The sequence below is a fragment of the Xenopus laevis genome, chromosome 6S, assembly GCF_017654675.1.
Source record: "Xenopus laevis strain J_2021 chromosome 6S, Xenopus_laevis_v10.1, whole genome shotgun sequence".
Lineage (NCBI taxonomy): Eukaryota > Metazoa > Chordata > Amphibia > Anura > Pipidae > Xenopus > Xenopus laevis.
The window spans coordinates 46,660,869-46,680,271 of record NC_054382.1 but is presented as its reverse complement, the minus strand read 5'-3'; the positions used below and the strand labels follow the sequence as shown (position 1 = coordinate 46,680,271).

At 37.1% G+C, this 19,403-nt stretch overlaps 1 protein-coding gene across 8 annotated transcripts in view; it reads right to left on the bottom strand.

Annotated features, from left to right (window-relative positions):
- Positions 1 to 19,403, bottom strand: part of LOC108719991 (trafficking kinesin-binding protein 1) — a 132,845-nt gene that overhangs the window by 44,203 nt on the left and 69,239 nt on the right. For 7 of the 8 annotated variants that reach the window (XM_018269344.2, XM_041567552.1, XM_041567549.1 and 4 more), the window contains 2 exons: positions 3,722 to 3,798; positions 28 to 144 (listed from right to left, as the gene is read on the bottom strand). In XM_018269344.2, coding sequence (XP_018124833.1) covers positions 28 to 144; positions 3,722 to 3,772 — 168 coding nt within the window. In that variant the 5' untranslated portion in view covers positions 3,773 to 3,798. Of the gene's footprint in view, positions 1 to 27; positions 145 to 3,721; positions 3,799 to 18,063; positions 18,357 to 19,403 lie in introns of those variants that run through there. The other variant, XM_018269340.2, reaches the window with a different exon arrangement.

The following is a 19,403-nucleotide window of genomic DNA, read 5'->3' as shown; positions in this document are numbered from 1 at the left end:
CTAGATTTCCTGCTACTGGAATCTTACCTCTTCTTTGATGTGCTCTACTTGTTCCTCAAGATATTCATTCCTTTCAGTTAATGCTTTATTCTTCTTCAGCAAAGACTGGCCAATGCGAGCAGCTAATTCTAGATCTCGTTCTTTCTTCAAAAGACCAAGACGAAAAATAAAAGTTTACATTAATTTTTTAAGCAATGAAATTTCTTGTGAAGCTATTGCAGCAAACTGACCCTTAAAAATTGCACTGATATGAATTAAACAAGACAGCAGGTACGTACAAAAAATGTACTGTGGAAAAAGCTAGGACATAGGAAATAAATAATATAAATATCTGTAAAATATGGTAAAATATCCTGTTAATACTGTTTTGTTTAGTACACCTGATAGAACTGCATTTAAATTAAACAAAAATAGAAAAATGGTGTAATGCATATATATTGGCATAAGCCCATATCACTATATTTATACTATTCATAATATCAGACTGAACAAAAACTTTAGCTTTTAGCCATTATATTAAATTTAAGGTGCAGATTTATCAATTCAAAGGTTTTTTAAAAATTCAAATTAGATTTTCGAGATTTATCAAACTCTAGCCCTATTCGTCACCTAAAACCTGCTGAATTCATGTATAAGTCAATGGGTTGTAGCCTCCTCACATTAGAGTTTTTTTCTGAGAAAAAACTTGAATTGAGTTTGGTCGAATTCAAATCGTTTTCGATTCGATTTTTTGTCTCTGTAAAATTCATCCGAGTTTTCGATATTCAATTTTTTTCTTAAATAACCCACCAGTCGAATTTCAAAACAGCACCTTACATACCATCATATATCAGAAATGCTACAGACACACCATCCTACCTTAAGTATGGACAGCTTCCACCTGGACCACACTAAAAAAACAATCATCTATAGCCAGGCCCTGCGCTACAAGCAAATCTGTTCAGAAAGGGCCAAAACCTCCAAACCCTTGGGACTCAACAATGGTGAGACCCACCCATGTGGAAGGAAGAGATGCAAGACATGCCCACACATCCTCTCAGATAAATTGCCAATTGCTGGCACACTAGAGGAATACAATATCCATAGGAACTATGCTTGCTCACCCAGCAATGCAGTTTACATAATAATATGCACAAAGTGTCCAACAAGAAGCATTTATGATAGGGAAAATGGACAAAGCCTCCGAAAAATGACCACTCACCATCGGTTTACCATAAACAATAAAAGACAGGACACACCAGCAGGCAAACATTTTAACAGACCCAACCATAGCCTGTTCAACTTCAACATCGCAGTTGTCAAAGGCAATTTCAAAACAGAAAAAGTACGAAAAGTGTGGGAATACGAATGAATGCAAACTTTTAAAAATCTGGAGATAGGCATAAAAAACAAATCTATCAAGAGAACAAACTACTACTATAATCTGCAATCTACTCCACACTTTAAAGCTGGCCATAGATGTAAATATTTTTAAAAGATCTTTTCGTTATGGTGAGACCACGATTATCTCAAAACGATCGTTTAAATGTACGATTTGTCCATCAACTAAAAAGACCATTTCAAGCGATATTGCTAGGAAAACTGAGGGTAGCTGCCTGCCTGGCCCTGCAAACATAGATAGATTGCACAGATGAACACTTTTCCAGGAACACTATTGTTTACTATTTATCACTCAAAGGGCTCGATCTATTTGTTAACATTTATAGCTACCATCAGCGCCGGATTTAGTGGTCCGCTGTGCTGCCCCTATTATTCTGCCACCCTAAGCCCAGGCCTTTGTAGCTTCGCCACAAATCTGGGCCTGGCTACCATTTCACTTTGTTGTGATATAATTTGTCTCATTGTGAGAATGCGCCAGCATGCCCCCTCCTGCTGACCCCAATCTATTTCTACTTTTTTGAATAAGGAACCTAGCATCAAATAGAAAACACAACTCTTGGTTTTCTATTGGCAGATCAGTGAATTGAGGTGGTGTTTTCAGGGTCAGCAATGATGAGTGTGCAAACCATGTGACACAGCATTGCTGAAGCAGAAAAAGGGGAAACAAGGCATGTGCAAGACTTAGTCTTGAAAAAAAGACACAAGGTGGGTTATATCACCCACACAGGACAGTATTTAGGTCCGATGCTGCCCTAGGCACTGGACTTAAACATGCCCCCTAGGTGGCGCGTGACGTCAACGCGTTGTGCGCATGCCATCACTTCCGCCAACCAGTCCGGCGCCCTAACCCCTCACCCCCAACTCTTCCACCGCATTTCCTATGGAAATCTGTGGAAGAGGCTAGGTGATTTTTTTTTGTTAAATGTATAAAATAGATGTATAGGCACCCGAAGGCCGCCGCCCCCAAAACCTGACGCCCTAGGCACAGGCCCTTGGGTGCCTTAATATAAATACGGAAAAAGTTTTTTTTGCCGCACACCACTTACTTTCTTGCTGGGTGCATCCGTATCCCTGGCTGCTTCCACGCCAATTGTTACAGCGAATGTATGTCCAAAGTGGGAAGGAGCACACCAGAATAAGCAGGCAATGCCTTAAGTCATTTGCAGATTTATTGAGTACACAAGCTTTCGGGGACACAACCCCTTCCTCAGGTGCAATACAGAAACAGTGAACATAGTGCAATTTAAACATTCAACCCCCAGACGGAAACAAGCAATTAATCCATCATGTGACTTATTAACCCTTTCAGTATTTATCCAAATCAAAAGTCCCAAGAGATAGTGGTCAATCTGTGTGTAAATTATACGGATCAAATATCACAGTCTGCTTTCTTATCTGAAAAAGTGTAATGTTACAAAACATATTAAAAACAATGTTACAAAAGTCATATACAATATATATAAAATGTAAAAAGATCTATAAAAAGCATCTAAGGCCAAAACTTTCATTAAGTCCCCTAGGGGAAAGCGAATCTATTTTGTTAATCCAAAAGGCCTCCCTCTGTAGTAGTTGTTTGTTAACATTGCCCCCTCTTGGCAACTTGATCTGTTCTAATATGGTCCATCTTATTTGGGCAACAGTATGCTTAGCATAATAAAAATGTTTGGCCACGGATAACTCTGTTGCAAATTTACTTGAATCTCCATTTTTTAATTTTTCTTTTTCGGGATTATAATTTCTTATATTGCTTTTATGCTCATTCAGGCGAGTTTTTATACACCTTGACGTTTGCCCGACATAAGGAAGCCCACATGGGCATTTGATTAGGTATATTACATTAGAACTATTACAAGTGAAGTGGCCTTTAATCTTGATCGGGGTTCCTTTGGTAGGATGTGCTATACTATCACCCTTGATAATGCCCGTGCAATGTGCACATTTAATGCACTCAAAGGTGCCCATTCTCAAGGGTGCTAGCAGGCCAGTTGTTTTCGGTTTTTCTAAAAAAATTTTTAAAATTTTTTTGGAGACAGTTTGGCCTATTGATTTCCCTCGCCTGTAGGAAAATTGTGGCGTATCTCTAAAGATTTTCCCTACTTCTTTATCATTCCTCAAGATTTTCCAATTTTTTTAATATAAATACACCCTTGCACCCACATAGGAAGGATTGAGTAAAGCTTTTTGTTGCTTCCTTACGAATAAGTCAACTTTACTTATACCTTTTCTAAACAAAATCATGTCCCTGGCAACAAGGACACTGGGAAAAGTCCTATTTTTTTGCCAGTTGCATTAAATTCATTTTTATATTTTTTCATTTTCAGAAATTCAGGAATCAACTTACCTCTTCAAGCAGACGTGTGACAGCATCTATATCACTATATGTTTTAGTCATCTGGCCCACTCTTTCAGCACATAAAACTGCAACAAAAGAAAAGCAAAATAAGACTTAAAGCATTCACAAACCCAGCACTCATTTTGGTTTAAAGGGGTAGTCCAGCTTTTAAATTAACAATTTGCAATTAGTCTTTTTTGTGGTTTTTGAACTACTTCACTTTTTGTTCAGTAGCTCTCCAGTTTGGAATATACCTTTTTAATCAGGTAGTGGTTTCATTGACTGGATGGGATGCAAAAAAGTGATTAAAAAAAAAAAAGACATAAGCAATAGAAAGTAACAAAAATGTTAAGCCTAAATAAATAAAACTGGAAGACATAGTCATACGTTGCCAAGAATAGGACATAATATATTAAACATTAACTTAAAGCATAACTTTTTACTAGACTACTAAAACTGCATACATATTTCACAATAACAGAAATCACATATGGGTCAAGATAAGCAGTCCAAATAAGGCATAATCATTCAACACTCAAAGGCAACCTAAATCTAAATATAAAAAAAAAAAAAAGTTTTAGGGACGTGGAGCCACATAAAAACAAAGGACAATTTCTCTGTAGTCACATATACTGTAAGTTCGCAAGTAAAAAGACATTATTGTTAGCCTCACCAAATCGAAATTTCACCTTTTTTCCCTGCTCAGAGTGCCTCTAGAAGAAAATTTGCAATTTATATAACTTCTTTTTTTCGTGTTTTTTTTTTAAATATCAGCACTGTTTAACTGCTAATATCAGGCATATCCCCAGGATGTAATGCAGAGTATAACCCATGTGTTGGGCTGGCCAAAGGAAAAAATCCTGGTGAGCCTTGCCGGGTCCTGGTTCTCCCAGGCTAGTCCTACAACCTCGCCCTACTACCTGTCACCCAGGGGTGCAACTGGAGTGGTGAACTTGGCATGTGCAGAGGTGGTATTGAAGGCCTGCGTGGGTGGGGGGGGATAGGGTTGGGGCAAGTGAGCCCACAGAACCCCAGTCTCGGAGATAAAAGCCTAGGTTATTAACAGTAAAAAAACTACTCAAAAATCACTGAACAGAATAGTAAGATACAATTTAAGATGAGACCTATTATTAAGCATACAGTGATTTTTAATTCAGGCTTTAATAACACTTTCATAACATTTCAGTGTTGTGTGATTCACGGGATGATTCATGGAGTGTCCGATTCCTAAAAGGAGCAGAACATGGTATATAATGTAGAGAATTGGTCTAGAATTTCCGTTTAAGGTGGACATGTGTCCAGGGTTATGTGAGACCCAGGTGCAACAAGAAGCTATTGGGGGACGAGATCCACAGTTGAGCTGCTTCACAAGCAAGATGAAGTGAGGACTACGTTGCAAAGCAGCAAGAGAGCTCACCAAGGGGCGAACTGCATAGGAAAAAACACTTATGGCAACTGTGCTCCTTGCAGAAGCAACAGAGGGCTGCATGTCCTTTTAAAGAGGAGGAGTGCTGACAAGGGGCCCAAGTCAGCAATTACAATCATTGGAGTTGCACTGTCCTATAAAGAATAAGAAATATTTTTATCCAATCAATATTTTCACTGTCTAGATCAGAAATAAATAGCTATTCAGTGAAACCAACCTATTGACAGCTGTCCAGATTATAGGCAATAATTAGCAGGTTGGGCAGAAAATACAGAAATATTTGTATTAAATATTTGATTAAAAGTAGTGGCACCACTGCAGACCTACTATATTTATAATCTTTTATTTCTTTATCAGGCAGTGCCACCATCCAAACATTAATCACAGATGAAGGCTGGGTTAAATATAACCCAGCAGCAGTTCCTGAGGTGCCTCATGTATGGAAAGAGGAACGAGGAGAATGACAGAATAGGTAATCTCTCCGTAAATATTAACAGCAGTGCTGTCATGGCAACTGACAAACTGGAAACAAACAAATCATTAGTCCTTAAAATATTTGTGTATTACAGTGGGGGGACATTATTCTTTATAATTACAGTGTTGCCATGTTAGTAGATGTTATTAATTAATATAAGCTTCAGCATACTGAAATAAGAAACTTTCTAAATACAATCAATTAAATATCCTGCATAATTTCTGAAATAATCAAGTTTATCTTCACTATCCCTCTCTCATTCTGTCTTTATGCAGCAGTTGGGTGTCAAATAGTCATTGAGTTATGAGCAATATTTCAGCAGTCCAACATTACTTGGAGGAATGTTGCTACAAACTGGGCAAGATCTGATGAGGGCATGGATGAGTGTTTTATTAATTGCTTGAGATATGAGGGGCATATCTTGGCAATAAAGTAAGAGGTTTTGAGTAAAGTCTACACTTACAAGGATGCTAAATCCTGAGTTACTAAGCATACGGTTAGTGAAAATAGTATAGTTGTATGTTAATAAAAAAGATAAATTTCTAAACCATTAAATATGTCCAACACTAAATTTTAGTTGGCTCAGGGAACTCACTCCATTTATTCAACCACCAAAGAATCAACGTTTCAGGTGGGGGGGGGGATACACCCTCCCTTCGTCAGGATACCGGATGTATCCAGACAAAAGGAGGGTGTATCCCCCAAAACGCTGATACTTTGGTGGTTGAATAAATGGGATGAGCTCCCCAACTGCATATACAGTTGTATTCAGAATAATAGCAGTGTGATTAAAGGAAAACTATACCCCCCAAACAATGTAGGTCTCTATAAAAAGATATCACATAAAACTTCTCATATGTAATACCCTGAATCATGTAAATAAACCATTTTCATAATAATATACTTTTCTAGAAGTATGTGTCATTGGGTAATCATAAATAGAAAATGGCATTTTAAAAAATAAGGGCCGCCCCCCTGGGATGGTACGATTCACTGTTCACACAAACATACCAACAAACCATACTTGTTAGGTCACAGTTTGGTAAGATTCTTTAATATGCCACTTATTATGATGTAAACTATCTGTTGCTTGAGTGTTCGTTTTGGGGGTATAGTTTGTTTTAAAAAAAAAAAAAAAAAGCTCAAAATGCTTATAATAACTTATTTCCATACAAGCAAATGCATTGGGAACCTTGCACATTTTATTCCAATTCAAAACATGAAGCAAAATGTATCAAATTTGTATTATTCCTTTACAGAAAGTGAATAAAATGGAAAATATAGTAGTGTCTGCATTCTCTCTTACAAATTTAAACATTCACTGTATAAACTGAAAAATGTTTCAAGATTTTGCTTTCCTTTGAATCACTGAACTAATATTTAGTTGTACAACCAGTGATTCTGAGAACTGCTGCACATCTGTGTTGCATGGAGTCCACCAACTTCTGTTACAGAGTCCACCCGTTACATTCCACAATTCTTCTGCATTTCTTGGTTTTGCCTCAGAAACAGCATTTTTGATGTCACCCCACAAGTTTTCTATTGGATTAAGGTCCAGGGATTGGACTGGCCACTCTAGAATTCCAATTTTGTTGGCCTGGTACCAAGATGTTGCTTATTTACTGGTGGTTGGGGTCGTTGTCTTGTTAAAACACTCATTTCAAGGGCATTTCCTTTTCGGCATAAGGCAACATAACCTCTTCAAGTATGTTGATATATTAAAACTGATCCATGAACCATGGTATGCGATAAATAGGCCCAACACTATAGCATGAGAAACATCCCCAAGTCTACACAGTGTACTGTGGCTTCAAATTAAGTGTTTGGGGGTTGTCTGACAAACGGTCTGTGGCCCCTTAACCCAAAAAGAGCAATCTTGCTTTCACCAGTCCACAAAATGTTGCGCCATTTCTCTTTAGGCCAGTCCCATGTGTTCTTTGGCAAATTGTAACCTCTTCAGCATGTCTTTTTTTCAACAATGGGGGGGGCTTCTTGCCGATAGCTTGGCTTCACATAGGCGTCTTCTAATTGTAATGGTACTCACAGGTAACTTTAGACCTTCTTGAATCTTCCTGGAGCTGATCATTGGCGTGCCATTTTGGCTTTTCATCTATCCATTCAAATGGTAGTTGTTTTTTTTTCCACGTCTTTCAGGTTTTGGTTGCCATTTTAAAGCATTTGAGATCATTTTAGCTGAGCAGCCTATTGTTTTCTGCACTTCTTTTTGCACTCCAATTCCATTTTTAATCAAAGTACGCTGTTCTTCTGAACAATGTCTGGAACAACCCATTTTACTCAGATTTCTCAGAGAGAAATGCACTATACCCAGCATGCACAACATTTGCTGCCTTCTTTCCATAAATAAGGGCAGCAATTGGCACCTGTTTAGTTCACAGATAAATGACCTCACTAATTGAATTGCTATTATTTTGAACAAGTTTATGATTCAATTATACAGATTAAGCAGTATGCATGTGATGACTGTTGGGTCTGTTGGCTTTCTATTACTCTACTACACCTACTAGTAAATTATTTGTCATGTTAAATATAATTTCTACCAAAAACAGTGATTGGTCAGGTTAGTGATGTCGGACTGCTATTATTTTGAATACAACTGTAAGTGTATGTGGCTCTGGTCAAAATTCTACTGTCCTTCAAGGACCTATACAGCCAAATGGTAAGCCTACACCACCAGTGCAGTCTATGGCTAAATGACAGGTGTGCGGTGAATGAACTACATTATACAAGTTGGCTCAGGGAACCATGTGTCCCTTACAGCAATAAATTTGTGAATATATCTGATGCTTTGCATTTACTTGAGAGATGTGAATAGTTAAGGCACCTAAATATAGGTTGTTCTATTCAATAGGCAGTTAAAACTATCATTTTATCACAAACAATACAGTGGGACTCTTTCATATATCTTTTAAATGAGTATATTGGATGCAAAAATTATTTGCAACCAAGTCCATGTTTTAAAAAGAGAAAACAGCAGATATCTAAGAGGCAACTACGGGAGATTTCAGTAATCCGAATCGATCCCGCCGGTTTCTTAATTTAGATAAGAAGTGCGGAGGTTTGACTTTTTTACCTAATCATCTTCACTTGCCCTAAAGGAACCTAAGCCATATTCATGACCATTGTAACTGTTCAAACAAAAATAATATATAAGAAAGCTTTCACAACAAACAAAGAATCTCTATTAAAATTGGGAGCAGTTTTTGTCTTTTGCAGACCAGAGAATATTTAGTTACTGGTTTCCTTAGTTACAGTCTCCATGAACTAACTCTGAGCACTAAAATCAACATCCAAATTAGCTTGAGGCCTGTCCAGATTCCATCACACATGCAATGTCAGCTGGTAGCATGGTGACAGGACTGCACAACGGAGCATGGGTAGTAATTTCAGAAAAGAACAGACTGTAAAGTGGGCTTTTCTGAAACTGGTCATATTTCCTAATAAAACTGTCAAATGTAATGAATGTGTGCGAAGTCTGATTTCTCACCTTTTGGTTCAGCTAATTGCATAGTAATGTAATTTTTAATGTCTAATATAACATTCTAAAACAACTACACATGCTGAGTAATCATTGAAGATGTTTCAGTACTCATCTTCAGTTCTACAGTTCAGTTGTTAGAATAGAATTACTTATATTAGATATACCATGACTTGGATGAATGAAAATCTTCATAGTGGTAATTTTTAATGATTTGAATAGATTCAGAAAGGTAGAAAGTGCTAACCTATACTGATGGGATTCAAAGGGCTACAGCTTTGTAAAATTAGAAAAGGCAAATTGTTGGCCATGAGTAGATGCACACACCCTATGTATCTTATGGTATATGAAAACCAAACTTTTTCCTGTAGACCTGTACAGTGTTAATGTTTGAGGAGCCCATAAAGCAGTGAAGTTGGAAAAATATTCTTAGATCTAAGAGAAAGCCAAGAGGTCTGGTGTTAGGTTTGGCACCTGTTCGGTTTTGACCCGAACAGTTCAGTTTTTCTAAGGCCTGTTCGGGACTCAACTTTCTGTTTGGTTTTCAGCCTTGTGAAAACCAAACAATAATCTGGCCATATATAAATACCAAGATACTCACCTTGACATGGCTTAGTTATTATCAAGTGCAGTTCATTTCTTGCTATTACAGAAACAGAAATAAGCAAATCAATCAAAATAAGAAATATTTTTTTCTAAATGAGCATTGCTGTATTTCAAAGCTTTCTGGATAACTGTAGAAAGCTTTCTGGATTTCTGTATACTGTACCTGATCCCATACCTGATTGGTCTTACTTATCGCGCAGAATAGATAGGAGTAGGGTTTCCAGCAGTCTGGGTTTCAACTGGAAGTCTCAGTTTGTGAAAGAGCTGTCCATTCAAAACTTTCTGTCCCATTTAAAACATTGCGAAAACTGGACAGAAATACAGCCAGTTGCATATACAGTAAGTGATGCAATAACCCTGACCAGGCATCATAACTCCACGACATCATCTCTGATGTCATCATGCCCACCTGAACATTACTGCTCCACCCCCAATGCTATCTGCCCCACCCCCTTTGTTCGGGTTTAGCCACTGGCAACCCTATCTGGTGTAGATTTTGCATGCAAACCACCAGACTGTTATCTGACTAAAGAAAAGAGCTACCCCTGCATGTGCCAGTAAGGGAAAAAAAAAGGTATGATTGGTTGCCACAAAAACGTGATTGTGGCGACTAAATAACAATAGGTTAATGCGCAAGTTGCCACATTTGACGGGCAGTTTGCGATATATCGATCAATTGCTGCTAATCATCCCAAAAGTCTTTGCCCTAAAGCTTTCCTAAATCTCACCTATAGCAGTACCAGGATCAAGCACACCAATACACTCCACAGATTCAGATATCTCCCAGAAGCACACACTCAGAGCCCACAGTACTCCGGCAATACAGATAAAGAGCTAGGAGAAAATGGATGTCTTCTTATTGTGCTTTATTTGCACAATTCTCCTTGCACAATTCTCCTTGCACTGAAAATGTGAAATTGAGCAAAATTGTAAAAAAAAAGGTGGATATAACTTCTTAGAAACACTGAAAATGTTTTATTTTTTGCACTAAAACCATTATGGTGATATTGGTGTGAAGGATTTGAAAATGTCCTTAACATTTTCATGAACTTATTGCAAGATAATATTTAGGTGCAAATTAATATTTTACTTGATTTAGAAGAATTTGAATACCATCACTGAAGACTGATAAGCATACATTTTAGATTCTGCTTGTAAGCTTCCATAGAAACATTATATAGGTCATTTTATATAGGTTTTTTTTTCTTTGTGGATGCTATACATGAACATATGATATGTACTGTATTTTCAAAACGTTTTAAAAATCCTATAAAAGAGAAATAAAAACTCAAATTAAATGCGCAGCTTTGCTCACTTAGGCCTGTTGCAGTTGGGGCAAATTTCAGGTTTGCCGCCACATTTTTAAGTGCATGGCAAAAGGCTGCCTGAAATCATGCACTACATCAGTCTATTGACTCTAGCAAAGGAAGGATGTGAAACAAGACAGACACTGAAATTTATTTCCAAAAAAACACCGCATTTGATAAACTTAACTAAACTGAATTGTATTGTGCACATTTCAGCAATGGTAGCAAGTAATTTTTACAGACAAGGAACACAAACTACAAGCACACCCTTTGGTTAATGTTTTTCTCTCTTTGTAATTATTTATCCAAAAGCAAAGCACTGATGATGGCTTCACAAAGCAAACAGTGTTACATGCTACAGGACAGCCATGGCAATATTATTCATTCAGCATGATTAACTCATGTATGCCAAAATATAATAAGAAAGGAAACAAATAAAATGAGCCACCACAAATGATCCCTTATCAGGAATCTTAGGAGCTAGAAAAAAAATGTTAGAAAAAAACTTGGAAATGTTGTCACATAATCAAGCAAATTAAAACGTGACTATAATCATGTGCACATTTGCATTTTATAGGTCTCATTTAATAGTGCTGAGGCAAGGTGCAAAGGGCAAAAAAAGGAAACAGAGCACACAGTTTTTTTCACAGGAATTGTTCAGTATGAAAATAAAAACTGGGTAAATAGATAGGTTGTGCAAAATAAAAAAATGTTTTCAATATAGTTAGTTAGCTAAAAATGTAATGTATAAAGGCTGGAGTGACTGGATGTCTAATATAATAGCCAGAACACTACTTCCTGCTTTGCAGCTCTCTTGGTTTCCACTGATTGGTTATCAGGCAGTGACCAATCAGTGATTTGAGGGGGGAGCACATTGGTCATAATTGTTTGCTTTTGAATCTGAGCTGAATGCTGAGGATCAATTGCAAACTCACTGAACAGTTATGTCCCATGTGGCCCCCTTTAAAGTTGCTCACTAACTCAGAGAGCTGAAAAGCAGGAAATTGTGTTCTGTCCTGTTATATTAGACATCCAGTCACTCATTTATACATTACATTTTTGGCTAAATAACTATTAGAAACATTTTTTTTATTTTTCACAGCCTATTTACCCAGTTTTTATTTTTACATTGAACTGCTCCTTTAATAGCTTGCACTGCAGGTTGTGTTCCTAGAACTGAGCTCACACAGTTAAGACTGATGCAACATGGGGCTGAATCTCAGTCTGTTGCATCTGCCTTCTTCCTTTCCTGCATGCAGAATCACTGTGTCCGCCATGGTGCAGGTACAAGCTGGGCTTTCAGCAGGCTGAGTTTAAGGCCAGTGCGTCGTCAGTCTAAGCCTTACTCTGTATGCAGCACTGCCTGCGTTTGGTGTATAGAATGGCTGGATAGATTGGTTTGACACATCACCTCAAGCATCCCTTAGCTTGCAAATTTGAAATAAATAAGCTAAGAGGTGTTCCAGGGGATGCTCTGGCACAAACCTATCCATTGGCACCAGGGCGTATAAGGCAATGGAAAGGCCTGTACTTAGTACCTTCCTGTGGCAGGCATTAAATACAGAGTCTCTAAAGTGCTCCAACACAAATAAGCCCTTATATAGAGAGTGAATTCAATTTGAAAATATAAAATCACATACAAGCATTTGGATTAAACTACATAATATGCACTGGTATTATACAAGTGATTTAACAATTTTAAAAAACAATCACAACACACAATAGTCATCATTCATCAAGTAGGGTATTTAGACCACACTTAAACTGCTTGTAAAATCAATGTAATATTCATAATCAAAAGCCCAACGTTGGAATCTTAAAACAGTCTGGTATTAAACGGTCAGTATGTGTTCCATTTGGCAAGACAATTGTATAAAAATGCACAGGAATGCTCTTGGGTTTTAGAAGTACAGTAAATATGCAGTCTTTAATTAATCTCCATGGTTACCTTCTAAAACAAAAGGCTGCTTGACTAATTAGCCAACAACCCATACAACAAACCATACAGATGAAACAAAATGCAACACTTGTCCAGCCACTAAAGTACAGTATTTTAAAAGTGTAAACAATTGAGCTAAAGCTTAATTCACTTTATGTATAATGAAATATGTTTTAATACATGTATTACATTTTGAATCTGTTATCCAGAAAGCTTGGGACCTGGGGTTTTTCAGATAAGGGGTCATTTAGTAGTTTGGATCTCCATACCTTAAGTTTACTAAACAAAACAAACATTAATTAAACCCAATAGACTGTTTTTCCCCAATAAAGGTTAATTGCATCTTAGTTATGACAAGGTAATACAGAGAAAAACATTTTCTTATTCTTAGCTTTCTGGATAACGGGTTTCTGGATAACAGATCTCATACATGTAATGATCCTTTTTCTAGCCCTAAATATGCACAAATTTCATCATTCAAATCAGTTCCTGCCACAGAAAAGCTTATTTCCCTCTCGTACAAAACTAGGGTTAGTTTCATCATGAAACAGTTAATTTTTCTGTTTGTGGAGTTTAGGAGTTAACAGGAGGAAGTCAACACTTTTTTTTGTTTTTAAATAATGTTACAATACGCCTTTATTGGTAAGGATTCCTCCTTAGAGAGATAGGGGGTAGATTTATCAAGGGTCGAAGTGAATTAGAGGGAATTTTCGAAGTGAAAAAATTCGAAATTCGAAGTAATTTTTTGGATACTTCAACCATCGAATAGGATACTTCGACTTTGATTAGAAGTAAAATAGTTTGAATATTACACCATTCGATAATCGAAGTACTGTCTCTTTAAACCTGTTGTATGTTAGCCTATGGGGACCTTCTAGAGCAGTTTTGGCCAAATTCAATGAAAAAAAAAACTTCGACTTCGATATTCGAAGTCGAAGTAATTCAATTCGATGGTCGAATTTTGAAGTATTTTCAACTTCAAAATTCAACCCTTGATAAATCTGCCCCTAGGTGTATATGTACTATTTGAGCACAGCAGCTATATTGCAGAGGAATAAAAGCTTTGGTCTGAAAGGCAAGAAGGCAGTCTAACCACAGTTCTTCCCAAAGAAGCATAGTATATTACAGATTACGTACCCTCAGCTAGGTTGTTGTTGAATTACTGCTGATAAGATGATAGAAACCCAAAGATAATGAGTATAATTATCTGCTCTCCATTTGTCATTACTGTTTCTTAGAGAAGCTATCAAGATTACGTGAGTCAGAAGACGGCACAAAAAGGTACAATAACTTTGAACCCATCTGCTCTATAGCACACACCCATAAATATCACCTGCACTATAAATAAAGAAGTGCTGATTTTGCAATGTTAGTCTGCATTCTAACAGCACATGTCAGAAAGCAGTGAGAAACACAATATACAGTACAATACAAAAGAATGCATGCTTGATAAAGTGAGCAGTGCAGAAAAACAAGGGAAAAGCAAAGTGTAAAGCTAATCATTGCCATTCCCAGTCAAATTCACTTTTGGGTCTACTGCTTGATGTGCCTCTATTTACTGTGGGAATGTACCTGCCAGGTAACTGCCTGGGTCTGCAGGCTTCCATTAAAGAAGAAGTAAACCCTAAAATGAATATGGCTAAAAATTACATTTCATATTCGTCACTTATTGCATGCAGCAGTATCTCAATAGCAGCAATGATCCATTTACTCTGGAGCATCTTTAGCAAATCTTGCGCAGGATGCTCAGAAGGATCTGAAAGAGCTGCTGATGAACAAAGTATCACACAATGTATTACACTTTAACAGTTTTGGAAGTGAGTGAATCTGGCTTACTGAACTGCAACTAGGAAACATGAGAGGGAGGGGAAATTCACTTGAAATAATTTTTAATTCCAAGGAGCCCTCCACTGGAAATGTTTTTTTGCAAGAAAGAAAAAGTGTAATTCTGAGAAACTTTACAGTATAAATATATTTAAACATGTCAATGGTTTTAAAAGTTATTTATAAATGTAATTGCTATTGAACAGTATCTCTATGGTTTACATTCTCTGAACTCTTGGCTCTCTGACTAAAATAATGTTGCAAGCCAGCTCATTAACAGACCTGGAGTGATATCTGTAACAACCTCCTACATTTAAAAACAATGTATAACCATTAAAAAAATTAAGTACGCATAGCTACATACAGTACATAGTTAGTTAGTTACATAGTTAAGTTGGGTTAAAAAAAAGTTCAGCATTTGTTTTTTCTTTATAGATAATTTCATTTGTAATTATTTTTTCAAATATTTTTTCATTTACATATACAATTTTTCATTTGTTTATTTTTGTTTAATTTTTGAGGTGTATCTTTTATTATTTAGGATATGTATGTAACATTTTATGCTCTCACCACTAGGTGGAACTTCACTTATTGTGTGAAGTGGTAACATGTGTTTGTAATCTTGTGATTGGTCACAGCCCCTATATAACAGATGTACAGGGGTGTGTCATTTAGCCTATGAGTAAGTGCCCCTATAGGCACGAAACGCGTTAGGTCTTCATGTCCTAATAAATTTTTCTACTTTTTACATTTGTATCTTTATTTTTGGAGACCCTCACACTCTTTGGATACAGTGTTTTAAAAAAAAGTTCACCAAGATCAACCCCTCCAAATAATGGCCAATGCAAAAACACACACACACTCATATAGACCCATCTATACATTCACATAAACTATCTATACCAATATCTTAGCCTGTGGTATTATGCTTGCCTAATAAATCATTTAAACCCCCAATAAAGGCATTAACAGAATCCGCCATCACAACATCACCTGCCAGGGCAATCCACAAGTTCTCTGTCCTCACTGTGAAGAACCACCTACATTACTGAAAATAAAAGTTCTGTTCCTCTAGTCTAAAAGGTTGGCCTCTGGTGCGTTAATCCTTTTTACTTGTAAAGAGTAATCTTGTCCCCTTGAGACCTTGTGATTATGTAAAGGTGGATTGTCTTTAAAAATATACTAATCACTATTGTATGAACAACAAAAAATAGTTTTAGTTGTTTTCCATTCTTAAGTATCATATTTATCACAGTTTATTTGAAGTATAACCAAGCCAAAAGGAGAACAATCAATTAAAGAAAAACAATCATACTTTTATTAACAATCATAATAAAAGCAATCAATATAGTGTGCAGGGATGCATGGAAGTAGCAAGAGTAGCACTGACATATCTACAATAATGTATTGTAGTAAAACACATCAAGAAAAGGAGCATTTCCATATGAAGACACTATGGGGCTGATTCACTATGGGTCGAATATCGAGGGTTAATTAACCCTCGATATTCGACTAGGAATTGAAATCCTTTGACTTCGAATATCGAAGTCGAAGGATTTAGCGCAAATGCTACGATGGTACGATCGAAGGATTATTCCTTCGATCGAACGATTAAATCCTTCGAATCGAACGATTCGAAGGATTTAAATCCAACGATCGAAGGAATATCCTTCGATCAAAAAAAGTTAGGCAAGCCTATGGGGACCTTCCCCATAGGCTAACATTGACTTCGGTAGCTTTTAGCTGCTGAAGTAGGGCGTCCAAGTTCTTTTTTAAAGAGACAGTACTTCGACTATCGAATGGTCGAACGATTTTTACTTCAAATCCTTCGATTCGTAGTCGAAGGTCGAAGTAGCCCACTCGATGGTCGAAGTAGCCCAAAAAATACTTCGAAATTCGAAGTTTTTTTTACTTCGAATCCTTCACTCGAATTTAGTGAATCAGCCCCTAAGTTTTCTGATAGCGATCAGCTTCTAGCCACTAATATACTTACATCCCTACAAATTTACATTGCAAGCAAGCACAACCTGGATCAATTATCGCCAGTGCTGCTATTATTATATTGTTGATTGCGCAATATATATGATATAATTTATAATTGATGAATAATATTTTATTGTTATAATAAGTGACAGCTTGTAAACTAGGAATACATGCAGATTCAGTTGCATATGTCCTGCAGCCTATATCATTTTTGCTTTACAAAGCATAATACTTTTAATAGTTTCAAAAACTTTTGAGTTCAAACTTTAAGGTGCAACAAAGAAACTTACTGCAAGGGCGAGATTGATTGCATATTTCAAGTACATTCAAAATTAGCTTCTGAGTGCAACATTGGCACATGGCAAATTAAGAACTAAAAATTAGAATGGGGAACAAATTGCAGGCAAAATTCTGCCCCGTCTTGAAATTAATTTGAACATCGCATGGTATGTCTATATGCATGACACTGGGGTCTTTTTGGTTTAATTAACAGTAAACCTTACCTGTTCCCCTCTTATGAATACAACCCCCCAGTTTAGTGAAAGTTTACAATGCACTCAAATGCATGGAAGTGCTTGAGGTATATACAAATTCAATTTCATTCTCAATGTGCCCTAAAGTGTGTTAGATAAGTCTAATAATAAAATAATAAAATAAAAACGGCCAATTGTCTTAGAAACAGGTGTCTACGCCATGTGAAAATCTTTCTGCAAGCAATCTTTCCTTTAATATAATATTTTTTTTCAGCATTAGAAGCATTACAGCCTAGTCACAGACTCTCCCACAGGTATGGGATCCATTATCCGGAAACCCATTATCCAGAAAGCTCCGAATTACGGAAAGACCATCTCCCATAAACTCCATTTTATCCAAATAATCCAAGTTTTTAAAAACAATTTCTTTAACCTGTAATAATAAAACAGTAGCTTGTATTTGATCCAAACGAATATATAATTAATCCTTATTGGAGGCAAAGCCTATTGGGTTGGTTTAATATTTACATAATTTTCTAGCAGACTTAATGTATGAAGATCCAAATTATGGAAAGATCAGTTATCTGGAAAAGTGCTCGTACCGAGCATTCTGGATAACAGGTCCCATACCTTTACAGCACACTGCATTCCATTACAACATGAATGTGTGAGCCTTAAGAACACAAGTTGTCAACCATGGCCAGGAATAGTCTTTTAAAAATAACATTTCATTTGGGTCAGTTTCATATTATGTTTTGAAAATCAGAAGCCCTAATAGAGAAACAAAAAATAAGAGTACATTACTCTGGCTTTTGATTTTACCTTCTTCCACAAAATCCAGTTGGTCAGAGGTATCTTCATGGCTGGTTTCCTGCTCATTCTCACAGTCACACTCATAACTCTCTTCTTCAGTCAGTGGCTCAAAATAGGACATTATTAGAATAGCAATTGTAAGCAATCCCTGGGCTGGCAGCGGTATAATAATAGGAAATGCCGTTTGTTAGCACAGAGAGATAATGCTCGGATAGCCCATTGAGGCCACATTGGTGGCACAGCAAGAGGACAGGGAAGCCCCACTTGCGGGGCAGCATCCCCAGCTGATCACATAGTTAGGATGAAAGGCTTCTGTACACGAAGCTCCTACACTACTGACACAGGAACAAGGAGGGAGCAGGGTTACTCCCACGTCATAACCTGCACCTGTACGATCCCTCTCTGAGCATTTTCCAGCTTGTACATTCCAAATCACCTGCTCTGATTAGCAACTGAATTCTATGGAAACAATGACTGCATTCCTTCAACAGCAATCCTTACAAATGTACACATGTTAAAAGCTCTGTTCACCCCCTAACTGCAGTGTGAATGGTAGCTCCCTGTTTCATAGCAACTGCAGCAAGGAAGTGTTGGCTAATACTACTACACCTAAAGAGGGTGGGACTGCAGGTTACATCTCAATGATTCATTAACCCTACAAGCTACACACAGAAAGACACGTTCCATAGCCTTTTATTGTATGAGCCACAGCTCTGACAGGATTTCAAGTCATCTTCCCCTATCAGTAAAGGGGTATTTTATCTGAAAATTAATGCTATTATGAGGTAGATAGCAATATTTTAAGACAATCTACAATTAGCCTTTTTTTTTTTTTAATTACTTGAATTTTTTCAGGTTGCTAGGGCTTAATTATATTAGCAACCAGACAACATTTTGAATGTTAGAATGGAAGATGAATGACAGGCTGTTAAAATAATACAATAACACTTTACAACTTCACAGTTGAAGATGAGCTTAAGGGCAGGACTCCACGGATGATTCCGGTGCGATCTGACGCACTGCGCAAAAACGCAAGCGTCACGTCGGATGCGACAGAAATAAGGTAAGTAATACTATTGTCAGATCGTGCCGCATTGTCGATGCGGCGCGACACGACCGTCGCTTACCTTATTTCCGTTGCATCCGACGTGACGCCTGTGCTTTTGCGCATTGTGTCAGATCGTGCCGGAATCGTCCGTGGAGTCCTGTCCTTAGTTTGCTGAATTATAAATGCATGTTGTGTGTGTTTAAAAACTATGCTAAACTAGCCTAATGATAACATACTTTATTTATTATTACAGAATCCAGATCATCTCAAACACTCTGAATGCGAAAGTGAAATTAACAAG